At 42.0% G+C, this 17,146-nt stretch overlaps 1 protein-coding gene across 6 annotated transcripts in view; it reads right to left on the bottom strand.

Moving 5' to 3' along the window:
- The window catches only part of HIVEP2 (HIVEP zinc finger 2), a 145,402-nt gene that overhangs the window by 13,594 nt on the left and 114,662 nt on the right, over window positions 1-17,146 (bottom strand). For all 6 annotated transcript variants that reach the window (XM_063329445.1, XM_063329444.1, XM_063329442.1 and 3 more), the window contains 3 exons: window positions 12,856-12,900; window positions 5,993-11,618; window positions 5,084-5,238 (listed from right to left, as the gene is read on the bottom strand). In XM_063329445.1, the coding sequence (XP_063185515.1) occupies window positions 5,084-5,238; window positions 5,993-11,407 (5,570 nt within the window). In that variant the 5' untranslated portion in view covers window positions 11,408-11,618; window positions 12,856-12,900. The remainder of the gene's footprint in view (window positions 1-5,083; window positions 5,239-5,992; window positions 11,619-12,855; window positions 12,901-17,146) is intronic.

Raw genomic sequence — 17,146 nt, 5'->3', positions numbered from 1 at the left:
GAAGAGAGCAAGCATTTCAATCATACAGACTCTAGGTCACGTGCACAAACCTCTATGCATCTGATCCTGTATATATCTCATCACAACAAATCCACAGAAGTCCATAGGAACTACTGAATTTTCCGTCTGGAACTCACAAAGTATTTGCCTTTCAGGGAATGCACTGTTCTCTATGTGTTTTAACAATATGAGACCAAAGGGTTGCAATACAAGAACAGTATAAACATATAGATAGACACTATAGATACTATAGACACAGCGCAACTCCAAATACAAGTCTGCAGGTTGGATTTATTTCAGCTAACTGTGGTCTTGCACAACGCAGGCATCTACCACCACTGAAAACGGCATCATTTTGCGGCACAGTTCATTTAACCATTTTAGTGTATTTTTCCCTTGGGATCAGATAAATCACATCCTGGAAATGCTCGTTTCTCCCCATTAAGCATAAAGAGAATGTAGATGACTAGCAAGGATGTACGCATTTACACTACAGATGCCTGAAGTTCCCAAAGATGGATCCCTCCCTCAGGGACACCAAGTTGAGTTCACTCAGGTACGTGCTGCCTTAGAAATAAAATGGGAAACTTCCAACCTGCATACATAGCAGAAAGCTGTCAAAGGAATTTTTCTTAGCACAGGCATAAACTCCATGCTATTTTTGCTGATTACATTGTGTGCAGTTCGATAATAAATAAGATATGCAAATCTACGTAAAGCTGTACATTGCCTATGATATCATGATAAATTGTTAATACTGAAATCTAAAGGGGCCCAGGGGATCTGCTCAGGCTGTTCTGAGGTTTGAAGAGTACTGGGCATTCTCTAGAAGGAGAATTTCATCCTCATTCACCCAAAGTAAAATCCAGAATTGCAAGAACTGAGAAATAATATTTTTTTCTGCCCTCTGTCCTCCGTTGCCCTCTTCCTAGGCAGCACAAAGTACTTTCAGTCACCCTGCGGATGCACAGCCCACAAAATATACTGACAGTCAGCACTTTAAATAAATAAGGGGCTGTGTGAAAGATTCTGTTAATGTGATGATAACTCTACAAGAAGCAAGTGGCAATTTTTGGGTTACAGAGCTGAAACATGTTTCAAGTGTGCTTTTCTTAGATGCACACTTCTTCTATATGTCCAGCTATATCACTGGCAATACAAATACTGAAGCTAATATCTTAGAAACACACAACACACTGTCCTGTTCTCATGTCCATCTTGTTATCTATTAAACACATCAGCTCCTCTTTCAAACGTTGATGCCTAAATTCAGTTTTTTTCACCTTTCCAATGAAGTCGTCCCTCTCCCTTTTCCTTCATTGTCCCACGGGCAAAACTGGCATAGTCTAATGTCATTTAATATTTAGGAGTCTCTCTAGCAGGTTTTTTTGTATAACGTTTCTGGGATTCTGCTTTTCTGTCTGCCTCACTTCCCAGGTTCTCCTTCATACACACATGCCAATGACTCCTAGTCATCTCTCTAGCCACTATTTCATCAACTACCTCCAGGCTTTCTTCCACAGACAGAAAAAATGTCCAGTATTGTTTGAAAGATTGCCATTTTATCTTCTTTTCATCTCTCCTTACAGTCTGATTTTGCTGGGATGGAGTCTACCCTATCACCCCTGATTGATACTTGTAAGATGAATGCTGTGCTATAACATGTGTTTTTCTGTTGCTACCACGTCTACTGTTCCTCTGCCTGACCTCATTCCCCCGGCTTCTGTCACCTGTCAGACCCCATTGGGCACAAAGACAATTAGACAAGATCTGTCTCTTCATCATTCATATGGATTGTTCTTGGCCATAACTGACCTTGACTCTCTAAGTATACTTCACCATAAAAATGACTGGAAGAGAAATGACACAGGCAAATTTGACATTTAAAGAAGGCTTGGTCCAAAAACTGAAACACCAGAAGACTGAGCCTATGGTGATAGTCTTTCTAGCCCCCAGTAATATTAGGTCTTGTTATTAACTCATGTCTCCCTCAAAGCTTTCAGTAATTTTCCCCTTCCCACTACATAACTTTCATATAAGGGCTATGGTCACTGCTGCTCTGAGCTTGATTTGAATGGGACTCTAGAGTTAAAAAGCATTAACAAGCCTCAGAGTCCTGCTATTTCTATCCAAAATATTATTTTATTGGGGATTTTCAATTAGAGTCTATTACCCATAGATATAAAAGAGCAAACATAAGCAAACTGTGAACTCTTGCTGTCAGCTGATAATGTCATTAAGCCAGATGTCAGACGAGTGGGCATGTTTGCCCTGTCCCGCCTTTTCACTTCATGCCATTGCTAACTGACTGACTGTACTGCAGCGAGTACTGCACTTCAAATTGCTGCTTTTCTTCGAGGAACATTGCTTCATATCCTATCAGGGTTTTGCAGTCACAGATGATGGAAAGCAGATTTTGTGATTCGGATCATTTCACTCGAATCAAGCCACCTGCCAGAGGTAATAATGATGGCTGTTAGCGTCTTCCTTCAAAACCCCCTCTGCCGCGACGCTTACGAACTGCTCTTGACGGGCTTTGGTGCAGCAAGGTGGTGATGTGCTGTGACACCTGCTCTTTGCCTCAGCCCCGTTCATTCTGGTCCTTCAGCTTCTCACTCATCCCCGGCCCCGTCTATTTGCTTTTTGCCCACCCGCCATAGGAGCGCTCCTCCGCTCCCCTGGCACGAGGCAGCTGCACAACCGCGCTTCCCTGCCCAGCGGACAGGCGCTCCCACAAACCGAACTCTGACAGCCACAGATCTTTCTCAGCTATGGATTCTCGATTGCCTTCTTGGCACTTAACAGAAGAAAAGTAATCGAGAAGCCCAGGCAAATCCACCTCCCAGGACAACCAAAAACCAAAATGAAAATAGCCTGCTGAAACAAGGTATCACCACACACGCTTGCCTGGCCAGGGGAGAAAATGTGAAACAAAGATGACAGACATTTGCTGCATAGTTCAGTGCACCACTTGCACGTGCTGAGATGACACGGAGATGAGCTTGGTGAGAGCAGAGCAGAACAGAGTACGACAGAACAGCTCTACAAAGAGCAAGCAAGACGGAAACCCACCCTTGTTAAAAACCAGCTTTCAGAATCACAAACAAAAAACTGAAGAGGAGGACAAATTCAATAGTCAGGACAGAAAACAATGAAAGACACAGTTATAATATGTAAGTAATATTAAATTATTAAAATATTAAAAAATAAAAATAAAAGTCATTTTAAAAATAGCCAAACTAATGAACGAATGAATCTACCCTTCCAGAAATAATTCCTATGGAATAAATGATAAAATTATGATTTATAAGGAAAGAGAGGACTCATTAATACTACATCGTCTCATTCACTGTAGCTTTGCAGATTATATGCTCCTATTGGGGAATTCCCAGTCTATTGCACAGATTATTTGTCCCCCCCCCAACTCCAGAAATGAACATGCACATTAAGGTTTCTTACTTTTTGTTCTACTCAAAGGATAGCCAAGTACTAAAACATAGCCAAGTACTACTAGGAGACTTTTCTAGGTGACTTGTGAATTATATGCCTTTACACAAATAGTTTTATAGACCTTATTGGAGTACAGGGAAACTTACGATCGTGCAAGTAACATACAAAGTTTCTTAAACAAGGTGTTAGATGGTTGAGGCGTTTTATAGAGGTATCTGTTGCAGCTCACACTGATCTGAATCCCCCTGTAAGTTGCTTTTCTCAACACACTTTTATTCTTCTGACCTCCCATTCACATAGCTTACATCAGTGCAGACTGTCTTCAGCTGGGTGATCCAAATTCAGAAATGATACATAGTGGGAAGCAGGCAAATGTTATACTTCAAAGTGTGTGTGAGTTGAAGCAACGCCTTAAACTTCTTGTAAGCTTAGGCTCACCCCTGAATTTGGGTCGCTCTTGTGCAGCCAGCCTACCGGCTTGGGTATCAGGACAATGTACAACTACAGAGAACAGCCAGGATCAAAGTGTCTGGGCCAGCATACCAGTAACTATCTCCAAAATAATATTTTCGGTCTTTCAGGCAAGAGGTAGGATCTGCTCCTTCAGTGTTGCGGACTACAGAGAAATGCCAATGTTCATTTCATGGAGACTATCCAAGTGGAGCCAAAACTCATAATGTTAATGAAGGACAACTGAGATTTTAAAGGGTACAAACTGACAGCAGAAGGAAATGGACGTACCAATTTCTCACATCTCCATCCTGACCTATTTAGTTCCCTCAATAAAGCAGTTGCTGTGAGACCATCTGAGTTTGGTAAGACTGAAAAACACAGCTTATTCAGCCACCTGACTATTCACTACTAACAACTGTCAAATTGCTTGCATCATGTCAGAATTCTGTAAAAGAGATAAAACAATATCTTCCATTTTAGAGTGTACTGCAGAGGCAAACAAGTGTCCATTTCATTTGCTTTTTATAACAAGCCTTATTAGCCTCAAAACAATGCTAATGGGCTTTCAGGTCGCCTTTTTCTGCTCTCTTTGTTAGTTGTTTCTCTTATTACTTGAGTGATAGATGGCCATAGTAAAACTAAACATTATTTTTTCAACCATACATGACAGATCTATGGATTAGGCTTAGATACCATAGACTTTGTTGTCATCTTACATTTTACCTCCAAAAACCAACTCCAGTAAATAATAAAAAATTGCAAGAATAAGAGTACGCATGCCTAGCTAACACATTCAAGTGAGTGGAGGTACACAGTCTAAAAATGGAAAGATATCCTCATGGAAGCCCTTAAATACAAAGAAACGGTATCGAAAATATCAAAATAGTAACTGTTTACCCATTTCTTGGACCTAAGGAATGCAAGTAACAATTCCGAGCGAGTGCTCTCACACAGATAGAAAATATAATTGTCCTAATAGCAAAGTAGAGCCAACAGTAAGTACACAGGTACCCTACAGTTTGTTTTAAGACTGACATACACACAAAAAAGAAGAGGGTTGGGAGCTACAAGACATGGCAGGAATACAGGAGACTGTTCACATCCTAATTCATTCATATTCATTTTTAAATCTCTTTAAAATGACAAGCTGAGCTTGAAATTTCCAGTTGCATTTTCTTACCCTCCTTCAAAGATTTTAATTCGTATCGGCTCAGTTTGTTTGGATGCAATGTCTTTATCTCCATGAATGTCTCCTTTTACTCTTTCTTTTATAATATTCCCCACTACTTTCTTTTCAAGCTTGCTGCCAAACAAGAAGAATGGCTCGTGTTTCATCTGTAGAACAAAGTCAAGGAAGGGTGTTACTGCTGGAGCACACAATAAACGCACACTTCATTTCAAGTACTTTTAACATTCCAGGTCAAAGTCAAACTCTTGTTTTGGTGCACCTCTATATGATGAATTAATTTGCCCCATTTAACTTGAAAGAGAATAAGAGAGGGGGCAGCATGGACAAATTTTTACGAGAGTCTCCACAGAAAAGACAGCACCATATCTTTCCTCAGAAAACAAATCATGGAAAATAGAGATGGAAAAGCCTTAGAAGGTAATTTATTGCCATTACAGAATTTTCCCTGGCATCATTATCTAATGCTTAGTCCATGAGGAAGAGTCAGTATGTAAAAGACATTAAATGGATCTGAAGATCGTTACTCAATTTTAACTTAATCTTTACTTATGAGCTTGCATGGATGTTTGTGTCTGATACTGTTTGAATCAGGACATGGCAAAAACAAAGGACAAAATAAAAGGAGTTTATGTATCAGGCTCTGGTACATACGAAGGGAGGGCTTTAAAAGCCTAATTTTTTACACCTGATTTTGAAAATGGAGACAGAGACAGCAGAAGTAGCAGAGCTTGCAGAAGGGTAAATTGAGGCTCAAAAGTTGTCATGGGAAGATCTCGTGCCTGATTTCCCAATGGGAATGTTGTTTTTTTAAAAAAAATACTTAACTTACATTTCACAATTTACTAGTATTTTCACTAATAAAGATAAATTACTTTAATTTTATTAAAACGTCTCATTTACCTGAGCAAACTGCTTCCATGCATTTGATGATGTCAGTTTACCAGCTCCAGGTCTATGCATAGCAGCCAGAGTGTAGATTTCCGTGGTGTTTTTTTGCTTGGACCTTAAAAGTGCTAAAGTGGTCTTTGTACTAAGCCCAGATGGGTTTGGGTTACAGGAACTTATACACCATGAAGCATAAACAGAAGATTTGAGCGTTGGTTGCTGAATGTAATTGGGTTTTGTATAGTTTAAGAAACACCAGCTCACAGTAGTAGTAGTGCGCAGACTTGGGAACTGAAGGATCTGCTGAAAATCTGCCACGTCTGTCAGGAGAATGGTTGAGCCTGTGAATTTCCCACTGGCATTGGATGACATCTGGACCAACATCCCAAGAGGCAACTTTTGATGTTTCAGCTGGTCTTCTGGCTGAATTTCTCCTGGTGGCAATGAAGATCTCTGTGGACTCATGCTCATATCTGAGGCTGTTTCATCAACATCCAGTTCCTCTGGCGATTCTCTTCCTTCAGAAGGGCCACTGGACTTCTGCCCCGGTGACGTGGAATCAAAACTGGAAAGTTTCTCCCTGCTCAGCGGGAAAGCATCAGCTGTTGCCATGCTGACAGGTGGTAAATCTTGAGATGACGAGGACGACAGTGGTGAAGAGGATGACATGGATGGCAGACTTTCTTTTGGCTCAGTAGCACAGCTCTGCCTTACTAGTTGAGGCTTCTGCATTCTTGGAAAATCTTTCTTTATATCCGAGTTAGTTAACTCAACTGCACTTAGCTCCTCAACTATCTGCCCATACATTTTTTCTTCTTTGACTCGTTTCTGCTGCTTGGTCTCCATGAAGAGTTCCAAGCTGCTGGCAGGTGACAGCATTCGTTTGCTTCCTCCCAAGGTAGAAACCATGTCAGAACTGGAAGGCAAGCACAGGGGAATTGGTGGCTCCAGTCCAAGTGGTAGTGTCTGAGGCACCTTCCACAAAGGATATTTTTCTAGCCCTCCATGCTGACCCAACATCTGAGCTATGTTAAATCCAATTCCTTGCATGGCTGCATTAGTTGCCAATGTTCTTTGTGAAACAGTTTCATCAACTTTACAAATTACAATCGCAGGACTGTTACTCTGTCCGAGGATCTGGGAAATGCTTGTGTACATGACGCTACCATAAGATGGCACATGGGTTTGAATCCTGACAGGAACAACTGTTCCTGGCAAAGACTGTACAGATCCATCACCTGGGGAGTCAAAATCTGTCTGAAGATGCTGCTCAGAGGAGGTATCTGTTGGTTTAATGCTATGGTCTGACTGGTACTTAGCAAGAGTATTTTTTGAATACTGCCCAGATGTTCCTGAGTAATGCTGGTATGCTTGCTCTTTAGCGTGCACATAATCAGCTGGTTTCTTTCCAATAAGCTCTGGCGCATGTTCCAGGTGATAACTTGGAGGAACCTCTGTTTGGAAAGGCTGTTTGACGTAAGATTTCTGCAGCTGTTGCACAAAATGATGCTGGAAGTGTAGAGGCTCTGTGCATGACTGCCACAAGACAGGCTGCTGAGATGGTGGTAAGTGAACCATGCAGACAGCTGGATATGGGAACTGAAACAAGGTGCTATGAAGAGTGGGAAATGGGACTTTTTCCTGATGTGCAAATAGCTGCTGCTGCTCTGATGGATGTTTGTTAGGAATATAAGGTGCTTGTTGGATCAAGGGAGTCCGTAACATTTCCGGGCTGTCTGCAAGAAGAGCCTGTTGCTGGGCAATGTGGGATGAGCTATTACTAAGCTGAGCACAAGAGCCAATAGCCTGTTTTCCAGAGTCATCTACCTGAATGGGCTGAAGTACAGAGGAAGGGGAGTGATGCCAAGCAAGCTGGGAGGAGCGAAGACCAGCCTGTGCATGTTCCATCTGCTCTTGCTTTATACTTTGTTCTGTGCTCTGATCAGTCTGAGAAATCTCTGGAAAACCACTGAAGGAAGCCTGGCGAACCAAGAAGCATTTCTTCCTTTCTCGGGATGGAGACAGTGCCGTAGTAGGTGTCCCAGCCGAAGAGGCATGAGACAGGTTCCCATAATCAAAGGACTTACTTCGGATCTCTGGGATTTCAGCAGCATGAGGACAGGGCATCTGTTCAGATGAGCAGCGTCTCATTTCCCTCTGATGGTGATGCCCAGGGACGGAAAGTGAGTAAGCACCAGCTGGAACTGTTAAAAACTCAGACTGTTTTCCAAACTCATCTTGTTTGGGAGGCGTGATGAACTTCATATTCTCTTCTCTTTCGAAGGACATTGAAAAACTCGAGCTGTGGGACAAATTACTTTCCTGGCTAGGGCTGCGAGAGAGGCTTGTACCTGTGGACTCAAAGCTGGATTCTCCAGAGGAGTGCTCCATGTCAGCCAGTCGTAAACGCTTCTTTTTGGGTGGTAGCTTTTCAGCTGGAAGTTGAGAAAGGGTTTCACTTCTCTGGGGCCACTGGAATTCTTCAGTGGGTCTCTCCTGCTCTTTGTTCTGCACTTCTTTATCTTTCTCAGGCTTATCTGGCTCCTCTGTGACACGAATTTCAGGTACCTGTATGTTGTGCTGGCGAACCAACCTGGGCTGCACATGATACGGCTGAGGCTGCTGGGATGGAGACGGCTTACTGGTGTCAGCATTTTCCGTTTGCGGAGCTCGGTCTGGGCTCATTGGAGACTCACAAATCTCACTCTCACATGTTTCGGATGGTGAATAGATCTTTTCCTGCTGGCATGCAATATGTTCTGTAGATTCAGACCTTTCAAATGAGTTTGGCCTGCTCAACGAATTTGTGTGCTGAATGACAGAGATGACATTTCCAGGAGGCTTTCTAGCTAGTGGTTCTGCAGTCTTTTCTTGCTCTGCAGTTAAGGAGGAGTCTTCCAGAGAAGCTGCCGGGCTTCCAGACTGCAAGTAAGGCCTGCAGATTTCAAAACGCTCCGCATGGCAATGAGCAGCATTCTCCAGGCCTTGAAGGGCAAATCCACTCCTTGGCACTTCCTGAATTTGGGATTTCGGATCAAAGTCCAAAGGCTGAATTCCCCCAGTGGTGCCAGTCGTACTGCTGCAAAGCATGGGACTGTCTTCCTCATCTCCAACACTCTCCTCTTTCCTGCGTTTTCTGTTTTCAAAAGTTGTTCCAAGCATGGACGGCACCGGCTGAGACTGTCCGAGTGGATCAACAAAATACTCTCCCGCCTTGTTCATCCCACATAAGGATGGTGAGTCCCTGTAGTTCTGCTTCTGAGCTTCAAATTCTTCCCACTTCCTGTAGTGCTTTCCACTGGCATCATAGTCATAAAAGGTCTTGTCTCCTTTCTTCTCTTTTAAGGATGCTCCTTTGTCACCTGCTGTCTGTCTGCTGGAAGCAATAATGATATTTTTCCCTGGTCTTCCATGATAGTCCGAATCTGAGTGCCCCTCCTGCACAGAGGGCAGTTCAAAGGCAGCCTGTCTTCTCAACATTCTTTGGTGGGATATTCCCACTGTCCCAGGATAAAACACATCATCTGAGCCAGTCATCTTCTCATCAAATGAATGGCTTCCTCTCAGGGACGGGGGAATACTTAGGCTGTTTGCAGAAGAGGTTGGCATGGAGTTACTTCTGATAAGAGGAGAAGAATCTACTGGGGGCTCTAGAAGGACGGGCACGTCGCCCTGCTGACTGACTTGGTACAGGTTGGATTCACTTTTGATGGATGAAGTGGTGGTTTGGGATTGTCTGGATTCTGTATTGCTGCCTGGATAAACTTGTGTAGATTTAATAGTGCTCAAATTACTGGAGTCAATGAGTTCTTCTTTATTTGGAGTCAGCTGAGAAATATGTTCCTCAAGCATCTTGACATCTAATCTGTTATTTAAAAGAGGTAATGGTTCTGCTTTGCCCTTTCTACCCATTAAACTGTGTTCCTGATTTGTTGTGGCTACTGTTAGTGCTGTCCTTTGATTAATCCTATAGAACTTCCCAAAGATGATCTCTTCATAAGACTTTGCATTAGTATTTGGTGGGCTAATTTGCTGCTCGGCACTTTCTGAGCGGGAAAAATAACCAGAGTCAGTGCTTCCTTTACTGTGTGGGCTCAGGAGGTTTAACGACTGCTCAGAATCTTGCCCTTTTTTCTCTGACAGTCTTAGTGCAAGTCGCTGTTTAACTGTGTGAGAGTCATCAGACTTGGTACTTAAGGATGGGTTTTGCAATATGTCAGAGCCAATATATGGTGAACTCTCACTGGGTAACTGAATTCCACTTTTAGGGATTATCAAAATGGGCACTTTCATCGGCCCCACCAAGGACTCTTCCATGGAGGAGTGAAAACTGCTCCTGCTAGCGATGTCCAGTGGGAGCTGTGGGACAGGGCTCAGTTTGTCAGACCCTTCCACTAGGAGTGAGGTCTCCTCATCAGTGTCCGTGCTCTGCTCGCCATCTGAATGTATTTCAGCTTCCACGTCGATATAACTGGCATCTAGGTCCAATTTGGAGACTGCTGACTCTGTGAAAGGTACCAGTCCTGCTTTAATTGCATGGGCATGTGACTTCCTGTGCTTGTAAAGGTTGCTCTTCGTCTTGAAGGAGAAACCACAAGGAACACAAGGGTATGGTCGCTCCCCAGTATGAGACCTAATATGTTTTTTAAGTACACTAGGTTTGGCACAAGCCCGATTACAGTAAGGACAAATGTACTTGCCAGGCTTTTTGGGTTTGTGCTCCTTTTTGTGAGCATCTTCTGATTGTTCTAAAGACTTCTGTGAATATTGGCTGTATGCGGGGTTCAAACTTGAAATCTTCTTCCTGGAGAAACCTCCACTATGGCTATGCATATGAAAAGGAAACAAGTCCTCTGAGGCAACTGATTGCAAGTGGCTAGGAAACTGCCACGGAGGGCCTTCCAAGCTCTGATGTGGCTTTATGTTGTGCAAGAAGCCTTGTGGCAATGAATGCTGTGGGAAAGAAAGTGAATGTTGACATGAGTAAGGACTTGGACGATGCTGTGGATATTGCTTCTCCGTGACTTGCTGTGCAGCTTCATTCGATGATACCAGTTTCCCAGAACTAAAAAGTTGTGCTGATGCTGTGTTTCCAATTTGCTCGTGATCTATTTGTGGTTGCCTCTGTACTTCTTGATTGCCAAAAGTGCTCATCTTAATAACAGCTGAATGTTCTTGCCTCCATCTACTTGGTACTTTAGCAGTTTCTCCAGACCTTGAGGTAGCTTTTTGCCCTATAGCTGTGTCCCCAGAGTCCATTTTGTTACACAAGGTCTTAAGTGCTAGTTCACTTGAAAGCTGTGCAGACACATGGAGTGTGTCCAAAGCTGTGCTTTTTAAAGTTTTGTTGCTCCCATTTTTCCAGGGCTGTTGCAAGTTCACAGACTTTTCTTTCTCTTTGGAACTTTCCACACAGTAGTCTATAGGCATTAGATTTGTGTCTGTACACTAATGTGAGTATTATACACTTCTGCTCATGGCAGGAACTTTCCTAAACAGTTTATTATACATTTGCAAAGACTTGTTATAGCATTTGGACAATTTCCATTGTTATTAAATACTGAGATGCAGAATGACCCGGGGATATTTGTGATCTACTAGAGCAAAGTTCTCTTCATCTCTTCCATGGTGACACAGGTATCTGTAAGGAAAAAGCAAAAAACAAAGAAACCACATGCACCAATTAATATAGCCATGCAAAATAACATCGATGCAGTCAGCTGCACTTCCATTGAGCCTTTCATGAAAAATACCGAGGTACTCCAGTAAAGGTAACTACATTTCACAAATCCCCTTTTGTCAGGAGACACAGTAAAGACTGTCTCCAGAGACTGTACACAAGCACAATCACTACTCAATAAAAGCCCTAGGAAGAGAAAACAAGGATCTACACTTTCCAAATTGAATAGTAGCTTTGGAAGGATTTCCGGGGACAGTTTAAAGGCTTGATTCTCAGAAAGTCCAATACCTACTTTCAAAGCTCTTTCAGCAAATCACTGCTGAAAATAGAGTCCTAACACCGTGGGTGGCAACTACCTTATCCAGTATTACTCACCTACAGCTCAGACATGCACTTTTGTCACCTGGTCTTCCTCTAGAGTCAGAGGAGGTGATCAGTACTCCCAGAGGAGAAATCTTTCTGTATCGTGATGGGTGCTTCAGACACAGAGGACGTCTATGCACATGGCCCTCCACTCTGGAGATGCCTGTTTCTCACTGTTGGCTAGGCAGAAATCCTAAATGACTACTTGGAGCATATACCAAAATTTAAGATGGCTAACGTGACGTACTTCTGGTTTTACAAGAAGGTGTTGATCACCCTTTTAAACTACTTTTAAACAGTCAAAAGACGGACGTCAAATAAGCATTCTGAACACAACACTATCGGTTCCTTTCCACACCTTCCAATCACTATATTAAATTTTAGCGAGTGTCTTGCTAGAGGGAAAACACGTATTAGAGAAATGAGCTATAACTGTGTTTATGTGACTTTAGCATTTTAGATTTCTCTGTCGAGACATTTCCATCCAGCTATGCACACACTTTTTATGCTTAAACGCAATAGGTTTCCACAGTTCTATTATAAAGAAGAAAAGCTCAGAGGTATGATTTTCATAGACAAGTAGAGCATTTGAATTTGAAGAATAATGTAGGCTTCCTGCTTCCGTATTATCCAAACACAGGATATTTTCGGGATGAAACTGTGAGAACTATAAAGGCAGTCACAATTTTACAACAGCAAGGAAAAGGTTAAAAAATTAAGTATTAGAGATACTGGAATATTTTTCATTCTTACAATGGAAAAACTGAATTTGGCTTGAGGAAACATAAGCAAAGTGGAGGAAAACACGCAGGGAATGGGAATATAAAACAATTACCTGCATCTTCTAGGTAGCTAATAGGCATGACTATCTTCAAATTTCCTGTAGAAAAAAAAACACAGTCATAACAAATTCTTGATATTAAGTGTAGACACTGAAGACAGTTTTCTCTTCTTTACAGTAGAGGCCTGAAAATTTCATTTATCCATCCACTGGGAAAATGTCATGTTGTGACTTAGAGGTCCGAGCAACCACATTTGAAGAATAATGAGTGAGAGTCTTTTTAAAGTATTTATGTTTCTAGTTTGTAGATGAATAACTGCAAGTCTAAACTAATGCAATCTCACCTTTCTGAATCAGTAAAAAGAGAGCTGCCAATGTCCCTCTTCATTCCTACGCCTTTGCTAAGCCTGGATTATCCCTGAATCCCATTGGCAAATCCCTTTTCAATGCCTCTTTCCAGCTAATGCTTTTAGGCTCCCAGCCTCTCATTAAATGTTTCAGGGACCAGAAAGAAATCCCGGTCAGGGTGTCACCACTAAGGTACAAGAAAATGTAGTGAAACGCAAGTAGGTTTCCAAATCACTTAACATCGGTGGGATACTGCTCATGAATATATGGCTGCCTTCTCAAAGAAGAAACCTACAGACCAAATACCAAATGGCTAAAAGACTTCTGTGACTGCCCTGATTTGCCACCTGTCTGACCATCACCAGACGCAGGCTGCTCTTGGTATTGCAGAAACGACTGGCACAGAGAACACCCCTGACAAAGGGAGCCAGAACATCACCTCCCTGCCCTAAAGAGCATTTCTCCCATTAAAGGAGGACCCTCCCTTCCATTTTTCAGCCAATCTTATCTTGAAAACAGATTTTGGTTTTTGGTTCATTAAAAAGGCTGTTTGTTCAACTGTGATAACAAAAGCAACAATTATGGCTTTCCTTTATGGTTTTTATTCAGGACAACATTCAGAGCATCTCTAAAGAACAGATCTTTAGAAATAGCTGGGCTATTATCTTCAGAGTATGGGATATAGGCTACTATAATGATCCTCAATTAGAAACTGCCACGAAAACAGCTAGAGCACTCATGCTTTCTCCATTGAATAAAACCAACAGATGATAAAATCGTAAAGTCTATAAAAGAAAAGAATCATCAAAACTTGAAAAATAATTTTAAATTCTTTGTAATTAACAACACTTTCAAAGAACAAATGGACGTTAGTAAAGCCCCATGACTTGACGCAAATAGAATCTCTACTGTGCCACCTGTTATCAACTCTTTATTTACTAGTACAAATAACATCAGTAGTTAGGACAGCGATAGCTAACGGACTGTTGCTTTAGTCAAATATGGATAACGTATTTTTAAATTGTAACTATAGAGAAATCCCATCTAGAACAAAATAACAGCAAACCAGAATATTTTAGGTCATAATGTCATTCAGCTTTGATGTGCTAATGGTTTTTTAAATAACTCTCCTGTCTGATTCTCTAAAAGAAAAAAGAAAAAGTAATCCAAGTAAAACTTCTCTTTAATTTTCCTAATCCGCTTCCTCAAATAAAAAGTGTCCTTACAAATGGAAAAAGAAATCCTCGTGTGCGATTTACAATATATCAGAAGTGGTTACTACGGAGCAGTTCTGCAGTGCCTTATGAGGAAATACCAGGTAAGTGGCAAAACATTTTCAGCAGCTGAGCTAAACTGAACCTTGGGTCAGTAATGATGCCAGTGTATGAGCATGGATGTAAAGGAAAATGCGTGTCTTGAGAAGCAGAAACAGGGATGAGAGGGAATGTTCCTCACTGACAGAGCATAAAGTTATTCGCCTTTTTCAAAGAAAAATACTTTTCTCCTCATTAGGCAATTTTGCAAATGGTGAAGAAGAAACTTCTACAAGATGGGAGTATCCTTGCTGTTCCATACTCCCTCTACCGAGAGCACCTCTAGAGAAGTCTGCCAGACACAGAAATGTGACAGTAACGGTTTTACTTGAGCAAAAGATGATGCTAATATGCTTCCAACAGTTTTCTGTTCTGGACTGAGACCTCCATTACAGAGTTCAAGCCACTCTGCGGTCCTGCTATTTTTGGAATGTTCTATATAATTTTTCAACCTACACTATGAAACAGGTATAGGCTAATTACAGGGATTATTGATGGCTTAAGTTTGGTCAGAGTCACTCTCCTGGGGAAAATAAATCCCTTTCCAGAAGCAACATAATCATTTCTGGTTTGGTTTGAGCTGCCATCCATCCTGTGTCAAAGATGGCTTTAGTATTATTTCTTTCGGTTTCTGGGTTTTTTTTGGTTTTTTCCCCTCTCTAATGGGAGACTGGCCTAACTGGAGAAATCTAAGACACTGCAAAGCTAGTTTGCATTCTCTCTGTTTTTTTCCAGCCAAGCCTCTACCTCATCCGCCTGCATCCGCAGCCTTGCTTAAGCCAACAACAGACTTCCATTTTTCAACTGATTGTTTCTCCCTTAGAAAACACTGTAAATATACTTTTCAACATTGGTCTTCATCACAGATATACTACTCAATAAACAGAAACTCCCTATATTTCAAGTACTACATATTTCAAACTAAGGAACTAAGGATGATAAAAACGAGTGTTTTCTTTAATACCTTTGGCATGGTTCAGCTCCGCTGGGGTGACTAAGAGGAGCCCACCTACACGGATCAGAAGCCGCACGGGAGTTGCGCTGAGCACATCGTTTGACAGGAGCTGCAAAGTCCTGCCTGGCCGGGGGCCAAACCAGGTTTCCCAGTAGGAATGCGGCCCAGGAGCCAGCTCCCCCAGCCACACTAACTGCACTATCTACCCATTTCAAACCCGGACATTTTACTTCTGTGAAAACTTTGAATACGAGAAGATTACTGGGAAACTGGGAGCCGTATTTATGTCAGATGCACCTACTAAATCAAGACTTTTAAAACTTTCTAGAAAGGAGTATTATCCTGTCTCTCCTTTTCCTAAGGTGCCTTTGTGTGCTGCATGCAGGGGACATATATCTGGTTGACTGCAGAGCTCCAAGATTATTCCTTCCTTTCTTTTTTTTTTTTCCCCTCTTTTTTTTCAGACCATTAAAATGGTTACACTCAACAGCTTTAAAATAAAATTTGGCAAAATACAACTTCTACTACTTCTCAATTTGTAGCTCATATTACGGCTCTTGCAAGTGAACAAATTGGAAGCTTATGTCTTCCAGGCTAAATCCTGAGTGCACCATACAGAATAAATATTGACTCTAGCGTAAGGACTAAGGGTCAGATCCAGCCCTGTTTTAAATCTTTTCTGTCCAGCTCTGCCAGCACAAAGCCAGCCTAAAACCACAGTAACTGGCCCCTGAAGAATTCATATCTATAGGGCAAGCGTTAGCACAGACAAGCTGCAGTGGCTCCTATGAAATCCTTACACTCATGCACTGTGCTCTGCCAAGACCCTTATGAGGCAAGTCTAGTTTACGTCTGGGATAAGCCCAGCAGCCAAGCAGCTTTACAAGAAAGAGAGGCCACCTCTGAGCTCTTCCCCACCTGCAACCAAGAAAATTGCCTTGGCCTTTTGGGAAGAAAGCACACCTTTGGCTTGCTGTCCTACCCCACGTTTCCCTCTGCCCCACTAAGGATATTCCCCAAAGAGCTGTTTGGTGTTGACATCCCAGTGAAAAATAAAGACTGGGAACCCTAATAAAACATGGATTTACAGCTTCTTCTACCTAGGCAAAGTCATAGGTGGGCAAAGTCTGAAGAAGAGCTCTCAAGCAGCAGTCAGTGTGCACCTCTGAACTGAAGGATATAACTGGCGTGAAGACAGACAAGCGTTTGTTCATCCTTCTGCACAAGGTTACACATTCATTCATGGGCTGCGGATGTTATGTAGCAACATAACAAAAGGAATGCAGTCCTTGGGTTATATGGTTTTGAGATTTTACACAAATGAAAAAAAAGATAACCAACTGCAAGCTTTTTTATACTACTTGACACCACACTTGCGGTCTTTGAACTGTACTTCCTAAAAAGACAAGCAAGAAGAAACACTTCTTAAATTTCTAATTTCTGTAAAAAGGCTTCCCGTTCTTGATCAGAGAGATTCTCTTTGCATTTCCAACAGCCCCTGGTTAGGGGGTCCCATCTGACTGTGGTTTTGAAGCTGGCCTTCTACCTGTCTATTTGAACACCTCTAGGAATGACTGTAAATTCCTATGTCAACCACTGGCACTTGGCAAAGTCTTGAATTACTGGGGAATGCAAGGATGCCTGTGCTTTTGCTGCAGTTTGGCAGGAGTTTAAGATATCCTTTTACATACGCAATTCCAAGAAGGCAGCCCTTTTAAAACAGGCTAGG

Source organism: Chroicocephalus ridibundus, chromosome 3 (genome assembly GCF_963924245.1).
Source record: "Chroicocephalus ridibundus chromosome 3, bChrRid1.1, whole genome shotgun sequence".
NCBI classification, from domain to species: Eukaryota; Metazoa; Chordata; class Aves; order Charadriiformes; family Laridae; genus Chroicocephalus; species Chroicocephalus ridibundus.
This window is presented reverse-complemented; position numbering and strand designations above follow the sequence as displayed.